The sequence below is a fragment of the Meleagris gallopavo genome, chromosome 4 (assembly GCF_905368555.1).
Source record: "Meleagris gallopavo chromosome 4, MGAL_WU_HG_1.1, whole genome shotgun sequence".
NCBI classification, from domain to species: Eukaryota; Metazoa; Chordata; class Aves; order Galliformes; family Phasianidae; genus Meleagris; species Meleagris gallopavo.
The window spans coordinates 59,577,456-59,600,043 of NC_139407.1; the positions used below are offsets into that span (position 1 = coordinate 59,577,456).

At 39.7% G+C, this 22,588-nt stretch overlaps 2 protein-coding genes and 1 long non-coding RNA gene across 11 annotated transcripts in view; 2 read left to right on the top strand and 1 right to left on the bottom strand.

The window, feature by feature from the left end:
* Positions 1-13,452, top strand: part of KIAA0232 (KIAA0232 ortholog) — a 65,410-nt gene extending 51,958 nt beyond the window's left edge. For 2 of the 7 annotated variants that reach the window (XM_085223514.1, XM_085223515.1), the window contains exons 7-10: positions 7,654-7,762; positions 9,767-9,864; positions 10,810-10,954; positions 12,765-13,452. In XM_085223514.1, the coding sequence (XP_085079640.1) occupies positions 7,654-7,762; positions 9,767-9,864; positions 10,810-10,954; positions 12,765-12,844 (432 nt within the window). In that variant the 3' untranslated portion in view covers positions 12,845-13,452. Of the gene's footprint in view, positions 1-7,653; positions 7,763-9,766; positions 9,865-10,796 lie in introns of all 7 variants that reach the window. The other 5 variants (XR_014883227.1, XM_085223516.1, XM_085223519.1 and 2 more) reach the window with 5 other exon arrangements.
* On the bottom strand, positions 13,107-19,916 carry LOC146544531 (uncharacterized). The gene is made up of 2 exons (XR_014883228.1): positions 19,551-19,916; positions 13,107-19,414 (listed from the first exon to the last, which is right to left on the bottom strand). It is a non-coding gene; the product is annotated as an uncharacterized LOC146544531 (long non-coding RNA).
* TBC1D14 (TBC1 domain family member 14) overlaps positions 18,814-22,588 on the top strand; it is a 66,701-nt gene continuing 62,926 nt past the window's right edge. For 2 of the 3 annotated variants that reach the window (XM_085223520.1, XM_085223521.1), the window contains exon 1: positions 18,819-19,178. In XM_085223520.1, the coding sequence (XP_085079646.1) occupies positions 19,136-19,178 (43 nt within the window). In that variant the 5' untranslated portion in view covers positions 18,819-19,135. Of the gene's footprint in view, positions 19,179-22,588 lie in introns of all 3 variants that reach the window. The other variant, XM_085223522.1, reaches the window with a different exon arrangement.

Here is a 22,588-nt window from a genome sequence, read left to right on the forward strand (position 1 = left end):
GTTTCAAAGTTTATGATAGCTACAAGCCTTGAAAAAAGCACTGGTACCAATTACTGCTCAGAAATTTCTAGTATTCTATTTTCCTTATACTCTCTGTCACAAGAGTAAAGCTAACTGCTTCCCATTCTCAGGTCATGTACTTTTGGCAGTCTAGACTCCAATTTGGTTTGAAATTAAGCTCTTCCTAGGAGACTCGAGCCTGATTACAACTTAAACTCAGAAAGATTGGGTCAGCTAGCCTTCCTAAATATAGTGTGTCTCAAGAGAATGCACACGCATTCTGGGCTTGTCTAAGAGCAGTTAATGCATCTGATGGTAATTGGCTTTTTAACTTCAGAGCACATTTAAATTTATTGGAGTTAAGTCTATATGTAAAAGTTTTCAAGCAGTAAGACAACAGATTCTAATATATTGGTTATGCAGCAAGCTTTAGTAAAGATGATGATTATTTTGTGTGCAAGGGTGCAAGTGTCATACAGTTAGACTGTTTGAACTTGTTTCTTGTTAGGAGTAGTAGTATTTTCATCAGTGTTAAAATCAATATAAAAAAAAATGTATAACTAAAATCATTTAGGAGAGACATTCCTTCTTGACACCCCACACATATGCAGGGGAGTGTATGCTTAGCAGCAGTCAGTATTTCTAAAGGATTTTTTAAATGAGACTTTATTGACTTATGATAAAATTTAAATGTGTTGTTTAACTCATTGTTATCTAACAATGTTTGAGTTGTATTCTGAGATACGAGTATCTCCAGTGTTTTGCCTAAGTAATGAACTTGAAAATACTAATGTAGATCATGATGTAATGGTGGATGAATTGGTTTTGCATCACATAAACCTGTATTATGTACATGTGTAAACACGTCTTTCAATACCTCCTATTTACAAGAATGTAAAAGAATCTGGCTGAGTTTCCTCCCTCTTACTTTATTTAGCACTCCATTCAGGATTATAGCATGTTTTACAGCAGGAGTGTGCCAATAGCTCACACTGAAGTTCTTTAAAATTGAATTACATATCTAGTCTTAAGATTTAATTAAAAAAAAAAAAAAAAAGAAGACACAGGTACAGTCCATGTTCTTTCGGATAAATGCTCTTACCATTTAGCTGTGGAGTTATGGGTAAGTATGCCCTGTTAATGGTGCCTGACTTTAATAACACTGAAACTCGTATCAGTACATGTTACATGGGCTCTGATTTAGTAGGTGAGCCCTAAGAATGCTTATCATACTCATAATGAACTTGTGGGTTCTGTTGGGATGGTAACTATACTTCTGAGGTCTAAACTTGCTAACAGGTGCCCGTGGGGTGAGGGAATTTGATTAGCAAAATCATGTCAGTGCTCGTGGATCTCGTGACTTAGTTGGCCTCTGAGATGTGTGAGCTACTTTTTGACTGGAGTAATGTCAGACACTCGTATTTAACTTCCTTAGGAAGGACTGGCAAAAGAGAAAAGGAGGAGGGGTGACTTACATTGATTCTGAGGTTAATAGTGTATGGACAACCTGCAGTTGCCTCAAGGTAGTTGTAAGAGAGAGAAAATAAAGAAGGTCTGTTTTATGCCTTAAAACCAGGAGAATTAAGTGGAGGAAAAAAATCCATTCAAGAACATACTGTCATCCATGTACAAAGCAAGGTATTTCATTTTAAAAGGGTTAGTCATTGTGAGGCTACCTGAGAAGGGCTGGTCCTGGTAGTTCTTGATATGTGCTAATTGGGGCAGATGATGACAACTCTAAGCTCTAACTTTCTAATTAATAAGACGTAATTTTTTGAGATTTTGAAAGATGAAATTGTCTTGTAGTAGAGGGAAAAGGTGGAGCTGAAAATGTCTGTATAAAAGTTCTGAGGTAAAAAAAGAAGATAGAAAGCCAGTAGGGTAAAGGTTTGCTCTATCTGAAAGTTCTACGAGTAAATCAGAAACAGGAAAAATAACCAAAGAGGGATTTTTCTGAGAGGCACTGTATACAAGTACAGGAAACTATGAGAAGGTAATGTCAGAGAGGTCCTGTTTAATGTATTTGTGTCATCCATGGTTTGAGTTGTTGGTGAATTTACTAAGGGAAGGAAAAATACAAATAAATTACATTGTTTCAGCTTGTCCTAGCCTGAATACTAAGAGGAGAAGTAGCTAATTTAAAGATAGTCTAGAAGAATACTTACTTGAGAACACACAGAAGGCAGAAAATACATGAAAGTCAAGCATGTTTTCATCTTTTAAAGGCTTTCTGTTACACTGAAGGTATTTCCAACTGGCGAGGGAGATTGTTAATTTTGTGGTCTGGGGCGTAGAAAATATGCTTCTGAAAATCTCTAATGATTCAAACCAGACGGTCTAGTTACACCAGAAAGCAGGATTGGAATCAAAAGATTGTTGAATGAGAGAAATAAAATGCAATCCAGCACCAACAAATACAAACTTTTGAAGAAAAAATAATTTTTTCACAAGCACCATGTGAGGAGTGACTGACAAGGAAATCTTACTAAACAGAAAAGCACCTTCAAGTAGATAGAAGCTGAGCATAAATTGGCAATGCCACATTTTGCAGAAGACAACACTGTAAGTAAGAGCCTCCTTCTGTAGGAGGGGAAGTAATTGCTGCTCTGCAGCTGGAACTGGCAAGCTGGAGCACTGTGCCTGGTGCTGGTCATCTTTCTTGAAAGAAGGTGACTTGAAAAGTGCAGCCCAAAGATCACTATTGTGAAAATAGAGTGGTGGAACTGAGGAGGTTTCATCTCAAAAAAACAGAAACTTGAAGAAGAATGCAGTGACAGAAGATAAGGAAAGAGTTGTGTTTGTTCTGTAAACTCTGCTGTACACAAAGGAAGTGGATGTGATGGCCTTACAGCAAGGGGGAGATTGCAGGAAAAGAATTCTAACAAGTAAATGAGCTTTCTCTAAGGTTTAATTACTTTAGGGAAGCAATAGAAATACTGTCTTGAAGAGACTTGGAGTGTAGGCAAATGTCTGTTAAGAGTAGTGCACTGTAGTTGATTCTGGCTCTGCAAAACTAGAGATGATGACCTCGTGAGTTCCCTTACAGGTGTGTTTTCAGTGATACTTCAAAATGAGGTGACTGACAGGCTTTAAGAATATACAGCTTAGACTTGGCTTCCTTTGTAACTACTACAGCCAGATGTATGTTCCAAGAGTAGCTGATGAAGTATAATTTGAATCTCATCTTTTGGAATGGGACTCCATAGGTTCATTGCTGCTGTGACTTCTAAATTATTTGTGTTTGTCAGCTCACTTGTTTCATGTTGTATATATTTATGTATATGAAAATGCCCTGTGTTTGAGACATTTCGTGAGCTTAGACATCATGGTTTGCAAATCTTCATTGCCTAGAGGTCTTGAAGAGAGAGGCAGAGAATTGGATAAATTAAATTTGCGAGTCATGTTTTTGCACTGATAAAATTAAAAAAAAAAAATTGTGGAAAGTAGATGGATAAAAATGCTGGGAAGAATGCAAAAACACATACAGTGTTTGTGTTGATTTTTGTAACAGCAGGTTAAATTATATCTGTGTGATTTTCCATCTGTATTCGTAAAAAAAAAATGTAGTCAAAGAAGTCTTAGCTACCTGTATTTTTCCTTCTTCTACAGTGGTCTTACAGTGGCCTATTAAAAAGAATTTCAGATAATTGGCAGTAATATTTCTGTACTTGGGCAAAATATTTTATTTACATGGAGCTGAACACTGTTAGATTTGTGGTTAGAATCAGTGTTCTACTAACTTCAATTGCAACCTTTAACCAGAAATATGGAAATAATTAACAAAACTAAATATACACAGTGCTTGGAAAGGTCAAAGTTTTAACAGACAAAAACCAAGTGTGTTCCATCTCATCTTGGTCTCAGTCTTACTATTTGATCTGGAAAGCTGCTATATATGCTGTTTCTCACATCTGTAAATAGAAGAGATGGAGAAAGCAACTTCATGTACAGAGTTGGCACTGTAGGAGAAAAATATCTGTTGAGGTAAAGGAGAGAATTTTGACAGTTGTTACAGTTGCATAAAGCAAAGATAGAAGGGACTGAAAATGCTTATTGCATGTATAGGGGAACAAAAAGGATGGGGGGGAAGAAGGAGGTGATGTGATGGACAAAGTGATTAGCAAAGCTTTCTCTTTTAAAAAGCTCTGAGGTTTGAAGTACCATTGAAGAGTAAGACAAGGCAGCTTGCCTTTGTTTCAAAGACTTGAGCTAGATGGCCCTTTAAACTGTAAACCCCAGCTCTGAGATGGTTGTTCTTTTGTTGTTTTTTTTTTGGGGGGGGAATCCAAAACAACTATTTTTGGCTTAGTGGTTGTCTTTTAAATTGTCAGCAGGAATTTCCATTTTATAACTTCTATATGCATAAAAGGGAGGAAGAAATCTATGCCACATTCCCCAGAGTCTCTCCTACATTTTGTTACTTGGCTTTTCCATCTGCCTTTATAGTTTATCACTTGTGTAATGAAACCTTGTATTTCAGACGTGACAGAAGCAGGTTTATTGCTGGACGATCATTAATTACTCTCCATGGCAGTTTTGGAAGGAGAGCAGCCATACAGTAAAGCTGTGTAGAACAGTAATCTTCCGTAGCTGCCTTATTTCAAATAGATATGTGAATGGGAGAGGTGAGGAATACCTCATCTGCTGAAGAAAATGGCATTGATGGGGCAGGAAACAGTCTTTTTACCATTTTCTCTTTTGCTCACTTGTACCCTTAGAAAACACTAGATTGCACTTGCATCATGATGCTAGCTCTGCAAAGTGGCCATTAGCTATTTACATTCGCAAAATCTTCCATGTTTGCTGCATTGGTTGAACTGCAGAGTTGTTTCACTGTAATTAGATCTTTGAAACAGCTTGAGAATTTTTAGAAGGAAAAAAAAAAGAATATTTTTATTTCTATAGAAAGTATTTGTACTGATGTTCCAGAAACCAGAGGTTTCATTTGAAATTTTAGATGAAAGACTTAAGTGGATAGCCCTGCTGCTGTGTGAACTTCCTCAGAAGTTTTATTTCAGACAGACATAAAATGATGTTGGAAGGAGCAAATGTCAGCAGGTTGCCAAGGAAGGGTATATAAATGCTGGTTAAAGTTTTGGAGCTGTTTTATTCTTCTTTCATGCTATTATGCAAACAATAGCAAACATTAACAGGATTTTATTCCGCTGTTGTATGGAGAAGCGAATGAGGGACAGAAATGGAAACACAGAAAATAATTGAAGTTTTAGTTTTTATATGTAACTGCAATTCTGACCCTAGTTACTGAAATTAGTAGAAAATTCTGACTGACTTGGCCAGGATCTGGGGACAGGTGAACATTGCACAACAGCAATGTTGTAGTCATTTTGTGGATTCTGAAGTCCTCAAGTGATTCTCCATATCTTTAGCCAGAGGCTCTAAGGAAAGCCTCAGTTTTCTAGCTGTAAAATGCAAAAAAAGAAACTATCAGTCTTCTCCCAGACCTGCAGCAAGGCTGGGAGAGAAGCAGGCGTTGCACATGGTTTTGCCTTGTTAGCTTTGAGCTCTGTTTAAGAGAAAAGTAAAATAATATGAATGATTTTAGAGAGGAAATCTGCCCCTTGCAATGTCTAATGCTAGTACAGTTTGAGAATAACAGCTGTTCAGATGTGCGACTGGAAAATTTAAAACAAGTTTTCATAAAACACTGGAAGTGTGTGTACAAGAAAGGGGAGGTATAAGCTGAAAATGCAGTTTTAAAAGAAAAATACTAAATTGTGTTTTTTATTTACTGACAAACTGCAATTGTATTAAACATCTAAACAATTAAAGGAAGAAATGGTTTTCTTCAGTGAATGTATGGACAGCAGCTTCTGCCCCCCATCCTCTCCTGAAGACAAACCCTGGCTGGATTTAGTATTGGTAGCAGATCTTTCAACAAATATCCCTTAGTTTTAGACATCAGACCTTAAAGCTGGTTTAGAAGTAAGTCATTCCATGAGGATCATCGCAGGGCCAGGAGCACCAGGTCAGAGCTTAAGCTGTTGCCCTGCTGGGCTGCTTCTCTTCCCTCTTTCCTCTCGCACTTGCGATACTGGGGAAGGCTGGCAGGATGGGGAGCAGAGCTGGCCAGCAGCAGTCACTGAGCTGTCTTCCTGACGCAGACATGTCGGCTCTGATGGTGGCTCAGCCCAGGAAGCAAGGAAGCCGTCGCTCATTAAACCCTGCCAGCCTCAAGCTGGCTTTGTTTGTAACCTGCTGTGCTTCACCCAGCACATCACACGGAGATAGGAGTGCAGGTGTGACATCAGCAGGATGAGCGGCTCTGAAGTTAATAAAGCGTAGTGCTGGTGGAGTTTAGATACCTCTGTCTGTAGTCAGCAGCAGAGTGATGATTTTATTTTTCTGATTCCGTTTATTTCTACCTGTGTGTATTTTCTGTTAAATTCTGCTTCAAAAGCCCTTGGGCTTCTTTGGCTTTATTTTATTTTATTTTATTTTTTACTATGGCTTTATTTCCTCAGAAATCCTTTTTTTAGAGTTGGAGTTCTTGCTTTTGGAGGTTTACTTTGAAAGGGGAGTGTTGTGATAGGAAAAAGCATGATCATTTCAGTATCTGTTGCAGGAGAGTTTCATGGGGAAAAGAGTTTCATCTGGAAGATGCTGTCATTATGGCACTCTGAGTTGCTTTGAGAAAGGCTTCCATTTTTTGAGAAATAGCAATTTGTAAGTTCAGGTTCTATGGCTTCATAATTCTGCAGTAGATTAAAGAGGAACAAAAAGTAAGGAAATATTGGTCGTAGGTAGACAATGATCTTGGATCTCTTTTCCAACCTCAGTGAATCTGTGATTCTATGAAAAAGAGGCTCCATAATTTTCCATGCTTAGATGTTCTCAGAGTTACAGAGGAGGGAACTGGATAGATATTCAGCATTGAAACTCATTTGTTAGCACTTCATAGAAGCTGGTAGCAATATTGCTACCATATGTATGAATTCCACCTAATATCTGTAGGGGATGCTACGAGCTGGCATCTTTATAAGGAGGAATGGAGCTACCATAGATGAAGTCATAAGTCTAGGGAAGTACCCACGTACTAAGCCTTCAGTATTTCACAAAGAAAAGACCCTGTGAACTTCAGTTAACACTGCAGTATGTTGTGGGGGAGAGTATTTATGCATTTTTAGTTAATATTTTTAGCATGAACTAATTTATTAGTAACTCCTGTAACTAGTTTTTCCTCATGCTGACGTTAATTCTCTTATTGCTTTTATAGTGATACTACTGCTTATTCACCCTTCCAGAATACAGACCTTCAATTTTGCTGGTTTTTGTTTACTTTCTTCTGTTTTGTTTTACACTGAATGATTTATCGTGTTGGCTAAGATTGTTTTATTTTTCATCTCTTGGATATCTGTGTGTTCTCACTGAGATTATGAAGTGTGAAGCTGGAATTCGTGGTCTTGTTCTGGGTTGGTACAGCTCTAAATCTGTGACGTAGGAGCCTCTGAATGGGTTTGTACTGGCTGTAGCAGTTCAGGTAATGGCTGTAGTTTGACAGTCCTTTCCCATTAGTGTTAGAAATTGAACAGTGTGACCTATGCGACCTAGCAAATTGACTGTCACATCACTTTCCTCCTTTTCATGTAAGTATGTTATTTATGGCATAATGAAGCATGATTATTGTCTAAACAGCTTTCTGTATTGAATACTGATCTGCAGAGAATGAGTGGCAGCCAGGAAAAGCGGTGCTGGTGGGAAAAGGCGCTCTATTCTCCCCTTTTTCCTGTGTCACAGTGTGAAGGTAAGAAACCGTGCATGCTTGAACTAACTCACTGTTGCACCTGGCTAGAATTAAGTGGTCTTTGTTGTGGATTTGAATTGTTCCAGATGAGTTAGTACTACCACTTGTATGTAAACAGAAACAAACACAAAAAAAGGAAGTGCATTTTTATAATAAATTATCTGAGGGAGAGCTGGGATTCCTGAGTTTGATCTGCAGTTAAACCTCCAGCATGCTTCTAACTAGTTCTTAAGTGAAAGAGCTTTCAAAATAGTATTTTGTGACTCACTTAATTCCAGAATTTGACTTTACACAGAATGTGTTAACCTCTGACTCTGAAAATACTTCATGACATTTTTTGAATGTTTCAATGTGTACAACGTGTAGGCAACTAATTTTCACCGGAATGTAAAAGCATAACTGCCTTTTATAGGTTTGCATAAACAACATGCTAGTTATTTGGTGAATGTGAGGAATTTCTCTCAAGCTGGGAAGCAGAGGGATCTGCCTCCTGGCAACCATTCACAGTGACAGTCTGGGAGTTTTTTGGTCCCACGCTGAGCATTAAGCCCAGCTTGGTGGCAAGCAGCTCACTGGCGAAAGCAGGTGTGTTTCCAGCTCTCTCTGTTGCCTCCCAAGTATTTGCAACATCTGACAGCTGGCCAAAGGCCAGGAATTCTGTCAACAGAATCCAGAGCTTTTTTGTTTGTTCTGGATTTTGCTACATGCCAGTTTATCTTTTCTGGGAAGAAGGCTAAATAATACTAGAAGTCTAAATAATAACACTAAACTGATGGATCTCTGATGCTTGCAGAGCTCAGTGCAAGGAATTTTTTATCAGAGATCTTGTTCTTTAATAGTCTGGAATTACAGTGGCCAGTAATTATTACTGAATTATTTTTAGAGTACACCTTAAAGTACAGCCAACTAAACCATGTTTAGGTTACCTTCAGAAACTTCTTTGCTTAATGAGCTCCCAGCTGTAGAGATGTGTTTGTGCTGTGAAAGGGTTCATGCCTACAGGGTTTGCCTCCTGGGCTTATACTGGAAAAATACTTGGTATTTAGAAAGTGAAGTTATTTACTGTCCTCTTGTCAAGTTTTTTTTTTTTTTCATGATGGTAATTGCAGAGATACTATCTGTCTAATAGCAAATGCAGTAACTCAGAACTGTGAATATGTATTTTATGCAGAGTAATCCTCTAATTCCTGTGAATGAATTGTGTCGTCTTACTGCTGACATCTGCTGGTGAACTCATAAATTGTCTCAGTGTTTCACTGCCTTATTTCATCAGAGGAAAGCAGTGTTTAAATTAAAAAAAAAAAAAAAAAAAAAAGTCCAGGAGCTGCTTAATACAGTGCCAGAATTTGTGTGAAGTTGAATAATCCAAGGAATTTGTCTTTTAGACTAAGCTTAAGAAAACCAGAGCTTTATGCTTAGATCTAATGTTACTGTTTCACAAATACGGAGTTTCCTGTATGGATAGTTATATACACATGAACACTGATGCATGCAATCCATCTACACTTATGTATGCCATTATTTTATATGGAAGATTATGCTGGAAAACAGAAGTTACAACCATTTTCTTTCACAATTTTTGAGCTTCTGTCAGTATCAGATTACACTATATTTTGTGTGGGTGTAGAAATATAAATGACCTGAAACACTGTGCAGTATCAGAATTGAGAAATGTATGGAACCATTGATAATAGAGTAATTTTTCATCTTTGTGCTGTATTTTCTAGATGTTTTCATTAACTGAGCAGCATTATTATTAGTATCAGTTTAGTTATCCAGGAAAGATTTGATGATGCCTCAGTAAGATACTACGTTGAGCTATTTAAGGATGTCAAACTAGAATCCTCCACAAGCACAGAATTTAATTGACCTAAGAGTGTGAATTTTAAAACTACCATTCAAGATGCTTTTATTTTGGCTCAATGTAAATAATGGCGTTCCTCAATTTTTCTTCTTTTTTTTTTTCCTTCCTTTTTCCTCTGAACACTCCACATCCACTCTAAGAGTGTTATACAAATGCCAAGGGAGAGAATGGTGTAGGAGAATTTGCAGATGTAAAGGAAATACCCAATGATGATGAACATCTTTTAGATTTTAACATGGTAAGTTTGCCACTGGACTGGGGAGTGAGCTCCTTATTTTTATAAGGGTATGCCACTGTGTCTTTCTGTTCTTCAGAGTTTTCAGTCTGACCTCAAATGAACTCCCTACAAAAATCCTTGAAAGCTTTTCTTCCCTTTCTGTGTTTTTTTAATCTCTTCTGTATCTCAAGCATTCTCCTGAAAACTCCACAGACTGCAGAACATTGGACTTCGAGTAGCCAAGGAGATTTGGTTTCCTTTGGGAATACTTGGCTTTCATCTGTTGTGTGCGCTAAACATTAACGCTTTTTTCCCTCAGCTTCTGATTCACTAACCGTGGGGTGGGCTGATGTGCACTATGAAACCAGAAAGGACTAATAATTAAAGGAGTAAATAGAACGTATGCTCAGTTCTGTCCTTATTGCAAATAAAAAGCTGATGGACTGCACGGTAATTTTTGCTATAGGGAAAATCTTTGTGTTTACATGCACTTATTGTTGTCCTTTTGGAAGTACTTAAATTTAACACTGTGACATGCTTGGTGTAGCTCTACTGATTCAGCTGAAAATGTATGGACTTTCCTCAAAATTCATCAGATTTGTGCTGTTTTCATTATATTTAACATTTACTGTCAGCATTTGGACACAGCTTCTACAGCAATACTCTCTTAAACAACAAACAGTGCAGTAATGACACATTGTAAGTTTACTTTTGATTCTGTTGCCGTTTTATGCAAGTCCTAAAGGGCCCTAAAATTAATTAAAATCCTAAGATGAAAAAAAACATGTTTTTTTCCTACTGTTCTGTAGTTGTCAATACATCATGGACTAAGACAGGAAAGAGGAGAATTTATCCTGAATTGTGACATTTCTCTTGAACATGTACAATATTACATTATTTACCAGCCCAGAAAAAAAGCAAACGTTTTTATTGTTCCCCATCAACACTGTCAGTTTAAATCCATAGGTTTCTTCTGTTTATGAAGCAAGATGTGCAGATGATATAAACGCTGAAGCAAAACCAAATGGCTTCAGGAAGAAGATCTACTCCAGTGATAGCTCCAGCTCTGAAGACACAGCTTCAGAAGGTGGCAGTGAATGGGCAGATCCGTGTGAGGAGGAGCTTTTTTCTCGAACTCAACTATAAAAACTGCAGAGTAGGACGGATGATTTAAAAGTAACGTGAGGTGGAAAACTATCCTTCTTGAGGGTCTGTAGCTCTAAAACAACAACTTGAGTTTCCTCTTCAGTTAATGGATTCAGATGTGTATTTATCTTTCTCTTCTTGCTTATTTTATAGATGAGGACACAGCTGTCCTGTTGAAGATTTTTTTCACCCCCAAACTGTTAAATTCTTGGCTATTTGAACTAGACTAGATTGTGTTGTTAAATCAAGAATGGATGTGCATGTGCTTGTCTTAGTAGTACCACTGCTTTTTTGCATCTTAATTGCAGTTATTTTCATTCGTAACTGTAGCCCTACCACTACTGCTATCTTCTTAGCATCGCAGTGTCTACAAGTACTTCTGCTATTCAGAGACTTTAGCTTTTGGCACATTAGGCTTTGTTCTTTAAGAACCGGGAGATAAATACTTAACACTGTAATCTATCAGTGCCTTTCTGAATGCAGGAGAAAAGCATGAATGACTTGTCCAGTCTTCATTCAGTAAATCTCATAACTTTGAAGTAGGAACAACAGGGTTGTGCTTTAGAGACTTACAGAAACTGTGTTTTCTATCCTATGATTCCCTTTCTCCCCCCTTCCCCCCCGCAAACCAACGCTGAGGTTACCATGGTTTGTATTTTTGCTAACTGGAGTAGCCAAGGATTTTTTGTAGGTATGGAGGCAATGTGGTTTTTTCTTTTTTCTTTTTTTTTTTTTTTTTTGTCCTTTTTAGCAACTTGCCAACATAGGGCAGTTTAAAAAGAAGTAACACCAAAAATAATAAACCACTGGGGTGATGTGTGGATTGTTTTGAATTTTGTAACAAGTAATGAGGATGTTGTCTTGTTGCAAATGATGGCATTCTTGTAACCTGCAAAAGCATTCAAGACTGAATTTGAGCCTGAATGACTGAAACTATCGAAAATGCTCAGTGTGTTCAGTGTTTTAAATGCAAAGGGTCAGTGCTTCACTTGAGAGAAATCCTGTGGCTGCTGCAGTTAGCTGCTGTTGTGGCTGTAATTTAGTAAATCTCGTAGTTCATTTTGTGTTTCTGAGAGAATGTGTGGGGCAAGTTACGTGTGTGGTGGGTGGGGGTAGGGAAAGCGATGATTTACAACATACATGTGTGATTGCAGTAGTGACTGTTGCTTTATGTGACTTGCTTTTCAATTTTATTTTGTTAACTTAGAAAGTCAATACATTGTCAAGTTGCATCTGTACAAAACTATCAACTCCTTGTGCTTTTAACACATTATGCAAAATGTATAAGCCAGGAGGAGCAATATTTGCAAAACTAAACATTCTTAGTTTTCACCAACTCGTAGTTAAAAACCAACAACGAAGAACTAATTATACAGTAGCAGCATGTCTATAACATCAGAAAGTGCAGAAAGTCCAATATTGACTTGAAAAGCTTAACCATTAATTTTGACAGGCAATAAAACTCATGAGAACTATAGCTGTTTGAAACGTGAGCTGAACTGGCTTTGAAATATGTTCTGTGCTAGAAAGGTTTTCTGAATAACTGGGTTTGGTTGCCTTTATTAAATTGATAGCATATGAATTGAAACGCGTGGTTAAAAAACCATGCCATACTTTGTGCAACATTTTAGTTGAGTTCCTTACCTAATATTGGCTCGGTTTGTCCTTACCCTGGGACTTTGTTTTGGTCCTCCTATTGAGCTATGTTTTAGGGTTTGTATTTATACAACAAATCTTTTGACACTTTACAGTTTCTTTTCTTAATTTATTTGCAGACTTTGGAGAGATTTTTATATATTTTACTTTCTTCTGGAGCTTCCTTGAGAGCTTGTTTAGCACCTGCACTGAGAACTAGTTAACTGTAACATGAAAGTAAACAAGAACTTACACGTAAATTCTTCAAATCACTACAGTGAAGAATGGAATAGAACTTCATTCAAGAACAAGAAATGACCAAATGGACATATTTCAAACACAAACTTCAGCTCAGTTAATTTTGGCTAGAGCTGCTTCTTTGGTAAGAAAGGGCTCAAAAATCACAAAGGTGTTGCTTATAGTTACATTGTGGTATGTAATAATTCCAGCACCTTTGGGGAAAATAAAATCGTATTTTGAGCTTGGGCAATAACAAATTGTCTTTACTTGTTTTCATAGTTTACTGGCTAAAGCTCTAAAGCTTTCAGTGAGAAGTGAAGTGTGGTTTTTAGTTTTTCTGTATGGATAGAAACACAAACAAAACAACAACAAAAAGCATTAAAGGTTGGCATACGCTGAACCGCACTGTGGTATGAAGCGCATTGCATATCCATAGCACTGAAGTATCAGTTTTCCATTCCTGGGCTGAAATTTGTTTCTACTTTTTGCTTCAAGTGGTTGTATTGTTCTGATTTCACGTACACCAGAGTAACTGATTTTGTTTTCTTGTGGAGTTACTTAACACCAAATAAAAATATAAAAGGACAATTGGATGGTGTGTGTGTGTGCTCATTTTCTTTTGCTAATAGTATGTGACTTAGATAACTCAGAGCAGTTAGAAATTAAACATCCTAAGAGGAGTTAGTAATGATGTTTCTAATTTGGGAGTCCTCATTGCTGTATTTCCTTGTGTTTTATACTGGAAAAAAAAAAAGCATTAAAATTAACAAGCTATTACTTGTGTTCTTAAAAAACAGAGGAAAACACAAGACAGCATGTTTAGTCCTCACTTCAGTTACTTACGTGCAAAATATCGTGGTGTCAGTCAAAACATTTAATGTGCAATGACATCTTCATGTTTAGAGAACACAAGACCTCTATTTTTATATGGTGTGAAATGTGAAATGTTTTTAACTTGTGCCAAGAGATCAGGTGGGTCTGTACCTGACTTCTGCTTTTAGAAAAACTGTTTGTGACAAGAAGATGCCCATAGGTATCATCTGTACGTACATCTTGCCTTGTTGGGAAATATGAAGAACAAAGGGAACTCCATAGGTCTGTGAATCCTCTTTCCCTACAGCAGCAGCTTATGTGCAGAAGGACTTTTAGATTTATTTATAGTTTAAAGAGAAGGGAAAAAAAGAATAACTAGATTGCCTACAGAACACAAAATCTTGTCAGTTTTTCCTTTATTTCATGTTAGTAGCTTGTGCTTAAGAGAAGTACAGCTTGGAGTGGTTGAAGCCTGTCTTCCAAGGAGTAATTTGCTGTATATATACTTCAACTGTGTTACAGTGGGCTACCCTTCTCCCTTCCAAGTACAGGACAGAAAATGTTACTGAATGTTTCCTTTACTGGTATTGCATGTTTCTTTTTTCTCTACTGTTACTCAGGAGGATTGTATTCTTTTTCTCTTAAATATTTTTTCATTTCACAACTTCTCATTTTCGTGCTGACTTTTGGCTTTTAATTCGGTTCACTTGGAGGTGGATTTGAGTCCATGTTCTGTTGATTCTGGAACCTTCGTTTGTTTGACAGCAGTCCTGTTTAAGAAGACACAGGTCTCTTCCATGCTTTTTTAATACTTTCCTCTTTTTTTTTCCTATGATATTTGAAACAAATACTAAGTCCTTTGAAGCATTACAGATCAGTAGGGAGATATTAATTTGATCTTCGGTCTGCCCAAATTGAATATTACCTGTTTTCATTCATCATTACTATTTCTGAGCAACTTCTTTTTAATTCAGTACTCCAATAGAAAGTTACTGCATGCTGGGTTCATTCCCTTTTGTACTGCAGAACTAATGTGTTTGCTTTAGAAACACAGTTTAAATTGTGCTGAGGTATCAGTAAGAGAAGCAGTATTTTTTGTTATGTGTAGTCTTACTCCTCCACATCTTTTTATTTCATAAACAGCTTGTAGACAGCGATAAAAAATAGCCCAGTTGCATGCATTTAGTTACAGTAATACCAATTCAGATGTGCTGGAAAGTCTCGTAGAATCTTCTCCTACCTTTTCCTCCATGCAGAAAGCTTTCAACCGTAGAAGTCTATTTTTACCTAGTGGTTAACAGTAGTTAGAGACCTGGTTTCACTTTCCTCATCTTTTTTTACATTTGCTAGCATTAAGATCCTATAGAAGGAAGCATTTTTGGGGCCAATGAAATGGCAATTTCTCTAGCTGTTCCTGATTTGCCTTAAACCTACTGAAATTATTTAGTAGATGCAGTAGGAAAGGCAGTATAGATGGTGGCTGGGCTGGAAATGGACTGCTGTCCATCACAGATTTGTACAAGACAGATATATAGTTTTTTGAAGTAGAAGGGATAATTATTCTCTTATTTTGTCAAAACCATCACTTTGTCAGATAATACCATAACAAGATAATTTGATCAAAAAATATTGTAAGTCAGTAGTAAAAAGCTGAATTTAATCACTGTTCCATTTTCCTGTGCCACAAAGCAGGCATTCTCCATACATACAAGTGATTCTGTGAAGCAAGGAGGAAAAGATCAATGACTTATCTCTGTTTTGACACTTCAAGATGAATTTCTCTGTCCCTCAGCACCATGAATTCTAACAGATTATCTATCATTTGCTTATATTCAGCACACACATACTCTTGCTTACATGGCCTAACACAACCTTAAATGACAGTGATGAGAAATCCAGGCATGACTGATCAGCTAATATACAGTGATGTCTGACTGTGGGATATCCACAGCATGCAAACTATTTGTTAACTGGAGAAAAAAATACTACTTTGAAACTTCTGCTGGTTTCTGACAGAGAACTGCTGAACTCCAGATCGATAGCGAACTGTGTGGATTGAAGTGAAGCTCAGTTTGGCTGTGTGGAACCAGCTTGCATCACACTCAGCAAGTTACTTGGCAACTGATAAATGAAAATTCAATCTAGATATTTCCATTTAGTTATTGAAACAAATGTCTCTGTTGCAAAATAGTTGAAGCTTCAAAACAGGAAACACTTTCCCCATATCTGTAGGCATAAGAAACATGAGAGGAGTTGGTATTTCTATTTTTGTACTGTAGAATTCTGCCTTGTTTGAAAGGACTATTACTTTCGCATGCTCTTCTGTAGGCATGTATACTTGGAAAAATCAGTGAGACTGAACAGAGCACACAAATCCCCTCATGTTTTCCTGAAGAATAGTCATGAAACTGGTTTATCTAATTCTAGTGGCATGGATATGAATTTGCATGACAGGACTTTTGACACAGATATTTTCTAGAAATTAAATTCTCTAGCCCTGATCTATTGTTAGACTGCTTACTTGTTCTTGGCCTCTTAGGTGAACAGCAGTTGCCAATTCCAGGCTCCTCTGTACAGTGCTTCATTTTACTCAGCAGCTGCTGGCAAGACATTCATGCACAAAACATCAAGATTTTGTCCCATGGATTTTTGCAAACATAAGTATTTATTGTACAAATTTACTTGATTCTAAATCAATAGGAGAACACTAATGCTAACCACCTTGGGTAGATAGTGTAAATATTGGAGAATGGTTTTTTTTTGTCCATCATGTTTTGCTAAGCTGCCTGATTATGGTGAAGGCTGAATGTGTTTATTAGGTTTATTTTTCATTTAATGTTTCACTGTTTCAAGCATTTAGCAGGTTCCAAATAAGTCAGGAAGGATATACATACTGCCTCATTAAAAAAACAACAAGTGATTTTTTTTCTTCTTGTAAATACCCTGAGGGCATTATGCTACATGCTAAGTTTTCTTCCTCAAACTAGTAAAACAGTCAAGCAGGTTTAAACATAAAAATCACAAACAAGTTTGTCACATATTAGCAAAAACTATAGCCCTGGATTTGACTTTTTATTACGCTTCTGCGGATTTACTTATGGCCCAGCTATTCAAACTGGAACATTTCTCAGCGTGCCCTTCTGGATGAAGTCATTTAAATGTCACACACCTGAAAAACAAAGGATGTAAGGGACCCTTTTGCACTTAGTTACACATTCATTCTTCCTGAACCTGGCAGTACCTGCTCATTTTCCTTTTAGTAATTAGGGCATTCCACACTTCCCCAGGACTAATAATGTGAAGCTTTATTAAGCTGCAAAATTTGGCCCTTCACCAATAGAGGAATAATAATGCACAACACTTGAAGGCAGAAATTGTGCTAACTCTTACAGACAGCTTTAGCATTAGTTCTGTTAAATGTTGCTGGAAAAGTCTAACTGAAAATGAACAACCACTCATTACAACAAATTATATGGTGATTCAGATGTAGAAAAGAGTACATACATTTTATACTAACTATGATGGGATGTTCTGTAAACATTTTAAGGCTGACCTTGGTATTTTTATGCTGCTTAGCATAGCAGACCCTGGTTGTTCTTATGTATTTCTTCAGTACCCTGAGCAATACAAATTTTGTTGCGAGTAGGTATCAAAAAGCACGTCAGTTGAAGAGAGTCATCTGTGGGTTGGAAATGGAAACGTCCACTACATTACTTTAGAATGGGACCTTAGGCACAACGCTGTTCTTAAGTATTTACTGAGAAAGCCTTTAAGTTCCTGACTGCCTTGACTGCTTTGAAACTTTTAGCTGTAAGTAAGCTCAGCTGAAAGAGATCTGTGGCAGATTTTTCTAATTCAAAATTATTCATTCAAAATAAAATTACAAAGATAGAAGTGTAATTAGTTCCTTTGGAGATAACTGCAGACACAGAATTCATGACTCTGTATTTCCATTTGCTTATTTACCCTGGGAACCTAACAACTTTGGCCTAAGATAAATGACAGCATGGTGACAGTACAGCCTTTCAGTTGCTCCAACAGAGGATTCTCAAACACAGAAGGAAAGTGTTAATACTGAAAAAGGAATTAGTGGCAGCATATGTTCCAAAATACTCTCTTTTGCATATAAACAAGTGTTTCAAATCTGTTTTGTTTTTTTTTTTTAATTTGCCATTTTAGCAGTAATATGGAAAGTGTCTTACAGAAGTGATTTGCAAAGACACGGAGAAATCAGTGACATTTTAATTGTTTTGCATTCTTTTTGAAACCTCACAAATCCAGCAGAACAAATGTTTAATTTTCTCTCTCTTTGAATCAGACATATCTGGAGAGGTATAATCTTTGGTTGATGATGATAAGTGCCTACTTCTCATCTTGATAATGAATTAATTCTCATCTCAGTAGCATAGAACTGCTGTCAGTGGGGCTGTGGTGGCAAATACTGCAGTACTTGTTTACCTCAGACTGACAATTTACCCAGACTTGCCCACATCAAGGCTGGAATAATCAGGGTTTTGCTCTTCTTGATATCAAACTCTTTGCATCAGTGCAGGTTCTGATGTGCCTCATTTGCTGCACTCAAGATTCCAGCTTTGGGCAGACCTAGAGGCATTGCTGGGACCCTGAGAGGTTGGTGTTTAGACTACCCTGAAGCAACTGACAACTGTATTTTGCTACTGTAACATATTGCATAAACATCAGTTTGGGTGTTTGGTGCTCCCAGAACTTTTTTGCAGGGAAAAAAAAAAAAAAAAAAAAAAGCAAGTATGAGTTCCAAGGACGATAAAGAAAGGGAAACAAGATCTCTGGTCCTGAACAGTCCTGCATGTTTCCATGGCCTTTGGCTTCAGACCGGGGGCAGAAGGGTATGGCAAGGTGTGCTGATGGCGCACTCAGCACAGAGAACACAAGCAGGTACGGCTAAGATACATAAGCCTCATTTGATGCCCCTGGCCGACAAACTTCCGTAAAACATCACATTTTTTTCCTCAACTCAGCCAGGCCCGACACCACCCGGTGCTGAGCGGACAGCCCTGCGGGCTCTCTGAGGCGATTCAAAATGGCGGCCGGCGCGCAGCCCCGTGGCCCAACGGCCGCCTCTCCCGCGAGCCACCCCTCCCCCAGCGCGCAGGCGTTCCCTCCCCGGCGGGCGGCGCTCGGCCCCGCGGGCCGGGTAGGGGGTGCGGCGGCGGGAGGGGCTGGCCGCGGCGAGTCGCGGGAGGAGCGCGACACCTGTCCCACCGCCAGGTGCGCGACGGGCAGAGCCGCTCCGTGCTCGCCGCGGGGGCGGGCGCCATGGGAGGCCCCGCGCCGTGCTGGGAGGGAGCCCGGCGGGCGGGGGCCGCGCCGCCGTACCTCCGCTGAACCCTTCGTGCCTCGTCGGGGACCGGAGAGAGACATGGACCCCTCGCCGCAGCCGTCTGCAGCCTCCTAGTCCCGGCGGAGGGGAGGGCTGGGCATGGCCCGGCGTGAGCGGAGCGACGGAGCGCGGCGCTACCCAGGTGAGGCGTCAAAGTTTGTGCGCGGCTCTTCCTCGTCCCCGGGCGGCGGGGCCGGAGCCGGCGCGGCGAGGCGGCGAGCGACTGCCGGGGGAGCAACCGGAGAAGCGCCGGGGAATCTCCGGGGGTTAAAGGGCGCGGAGAGGGCGCCGTCCTCGTGGGGGAAGGCGGGATGGTGGCTCTGCTTCGATCGAGGCCGGCGGCTCGGAAGCCTTGGCGGTACCGAGTCAGGCGTTCGGCTGTGGGGAGGAAACAACTTTCAGTTCTCACTGGCTCTGTAAGCGAAGTCTCTGAGGCGCTGCGGGCTGAATAAAGCCGCTTAGAACGCCAGCTGAAGTTGTTACGGCGCTGCTAACGGCGTAGCGATGGGCTCACCTTTTTAAGCGACGTTGGGGAGGGCTTATAAAACAAAACCAACTCTGTAAACTGCCTCTGAAACAGAAGCTTTAGTAGAACCCTGCGGCTCGTTGACGCTGCCCGCCCGATGTGGCCGGAAAGCGACAGAGCCGTCAGCGCTTCGCCTGCGATCGCCCCGCCGGCGCTGCGCGGGGAGCCGGGCTCGCAGCTCTGCCCGTGGGCGAAGGGGCGGGCGGGAGCCGGGCGGTCTCGGCGCGGCTGCGTGTGCGGCAAGCGCTGCGCATCGCGGCTTTGCTGAAAGCTGTGCGGCCTCGGGAGCGCTCCGCTGTTGGCAGTGCGGTGCGTGTCAGCTTGTGAGCGTCTGATCCGCGGCGTGCTGTGGTAAATAAAGTGGTTTTTGTGTTCCTAAGGACACCCGTGCTTGGTGGCGGTAACGCACAGAGTGTTTCGTGGTACGTTCGGTAGCGATGTTGCCTGAAGAGTTCAGACTAATCACTTTTTTTTTTTTTAAGATTTTCTTTAAGGAGAAAAAAGCATTTGCAAATTTCTGTTATTGGGTGGGGGATCTTAACTCCAAAAATAATCGTGAGCCTTGAAGTAACAAGGAGATAAAAATGTCGATCTTATCCCTACGATAACTGAGCAATATACACAGAATCACGGCACATCCCATGTTGGAAGGACCCGCGGGGATCCAACCATTGGCCCCTGAAATCCAAGTCCTGTGTCAGAGATAATGCACAGCCTGCTGTTAGGCTGCTGTTGTGCCTTCTAAACAAGTTCTTTGCCTGTGTTGCATTGCAAGGCAGTGCGAATTTAGAAGAACATGACTTCTTTCTGATCTTTGTTTTGTTCTAAGACTTTGATTTTTAACTTTTTTTTTTTTTCCTTTTAACTTCCCAATAAAGCAGCTAAAAAAGCCATTTTATTCTGCATTTTTTGGAAATTACGTCAGGTTTGACTTCTTCCCTCAGCACGGTTGGATGATGTGCTAAGTCAGAACGTACTTTAAAGCTCAGGTACTGTCAGAACACGCCTTCTGACTTGCTGTAACCAGAACTTCAGAATGCATGACCCTATGGACAGCCGTGCTGGGCCAGCCCCAAACCCCTCCCATCAGACGAAAGAATTTATTTGGGGAAGCCTGTAGGCAGGGCTGATGGTTGTTGGTATTTCCCTGAAGTTCTGGTACTTGCAGTTTCCTGAGTTCCTTTGTGAATCTTTAGTGTTTGTTTTTTTTGTCTTCCTTGAACTTGCATGTAAACCTCTAGTGCCCATCACTTGCTGTGTGAGGAGTTCTGCAGCTCAGTACCCATTGCATGAATAGTTGTGTCCTTATGCTACTTTTGAGCCTGGCTACATCTCTGTCTTTATTTGGTGCCCCATTGCTCTTTTGTTGGCTAAGTTAATGAGTAAGTGATCCCTGCCTTCCTCTTCCTTGCTTCGTGTGACCTCTGTTGTTGTCTTCTGTCTCTTTTTCTGTGGTTATCTCTCTTCTGGGATATTAATGTTGATGAGATCACCATTCCTGTAAGGCGTGAGATTTTAAAGACTTTACAAATGTCAATTTTACGTAAATGTATTACCAAATCACGGGGCCTTATGGATGTTGTGCAGACAAAAGTGCTTTTTCTTCTTCAGTAGTTTATTAAGCTAATAAGACTTTATTGCCATGTTTATTATGGTAATAATATTACATTCATAAGTAATTTATGGAGAGAAGTTTGTGTTGCAGAAATGACGCTGTGGATGTTTGACATCAGTTGTCAGTTTTTGCACTTAGCTGCAAAGCAGCTGAAATAAAGAATATAAATATCTGTATACCCTTAACGGGAATCCTCCATCAGCCTGGCGCAGAGGGAGTTGAGGAGTCTTCATGTATGTATTTGACAACTGATCGTATCTCAGGTTCTCATTCAGAGCCCTTGATGGTGTACTTCAAAGCTCCCCACAGTTTCACTGAACTGTGTGAAACCTTTGCAGCTTGTTGTTGCACAATTTGCTCCAGCGAGCTGTGGCTGTTACATACTTCTGCATTTGCTGTTTGTCCCATTTAAAGGATCTCCTCGTGTAAAATTTCCTCCTTAAAATCCTATCTACTCAAATCAATATAGCTTCGCTACCCTACATGGAAATCCATTTTCCCTTCACTCTGAACTCTTTTACAGACTTGTTCTGCCTTTTGGGCTCTTCCCAAGGCTGCTGGAATGCTTGCTGTTTATGAGATCAGTTGAGAAGAGCTATGAAGATAAGGCAGGAGCTATCTCCACTTAGGAGTCACTGAGCAGAAGTGAAGGCAGTGGGGGAATTGATTATGGAAACACCATGGCTGATTATATTTCTGAACCTTATTTTCTGGACCAGTTAATACATGTGAATTGCAATAAAGCGAACACCTGCACCTTTGCTTTTAATGATCCAAGGGATGGAACACCTCTCCTTAAGGACAGTCTGAGAACTGGAGTTGCTTATCCTGGAGAAGAGATGGCTCTGGGGAGACCTGATAGCAGCCTCTCAGTGTCTAAAGGGGGGTATGAGAGAGAAGGGGACAGACTCTTTAGTAGAGTCTGTGGTGATAGGACAAGAGGAAATAGTTTCAGACTAAAAGACGGGAGATTTAGATTGAATATAATGAAGATGTTTTTTGCAGTCAGCATCAGGGCACTGGCACATCCTTCTGAGAGAGGTGGTGGATGCCCCATTCTTGGAGACAGTGAAGGTCAGCCTGGAAAGGACTCTGAGCACCTGATCTGGTTGTATGTGTCCTTGTTCATTGCAGAGGATCTGAACTAGATCACCTTTAAGAGTCCCTTCCAACTCGAACAAATCTATGTAACAGAATCTAAGACTGTATTCCATAGCTTGTGTATACAACTTTGAGAAATGCTGGGACTGAATGAGCTCTTGATATCAAGAGCAACATAATGTGTTTGAAGGGGTAGGTGAGAACGGGGGAAAGAAAACAAACTTAATTTAGAAAAATAAGTGAAACCAAGCAAAAAGATCTAAGCAGAAGATTCAGGTGTATGCAATTACAATTATACCTAATACCTCAA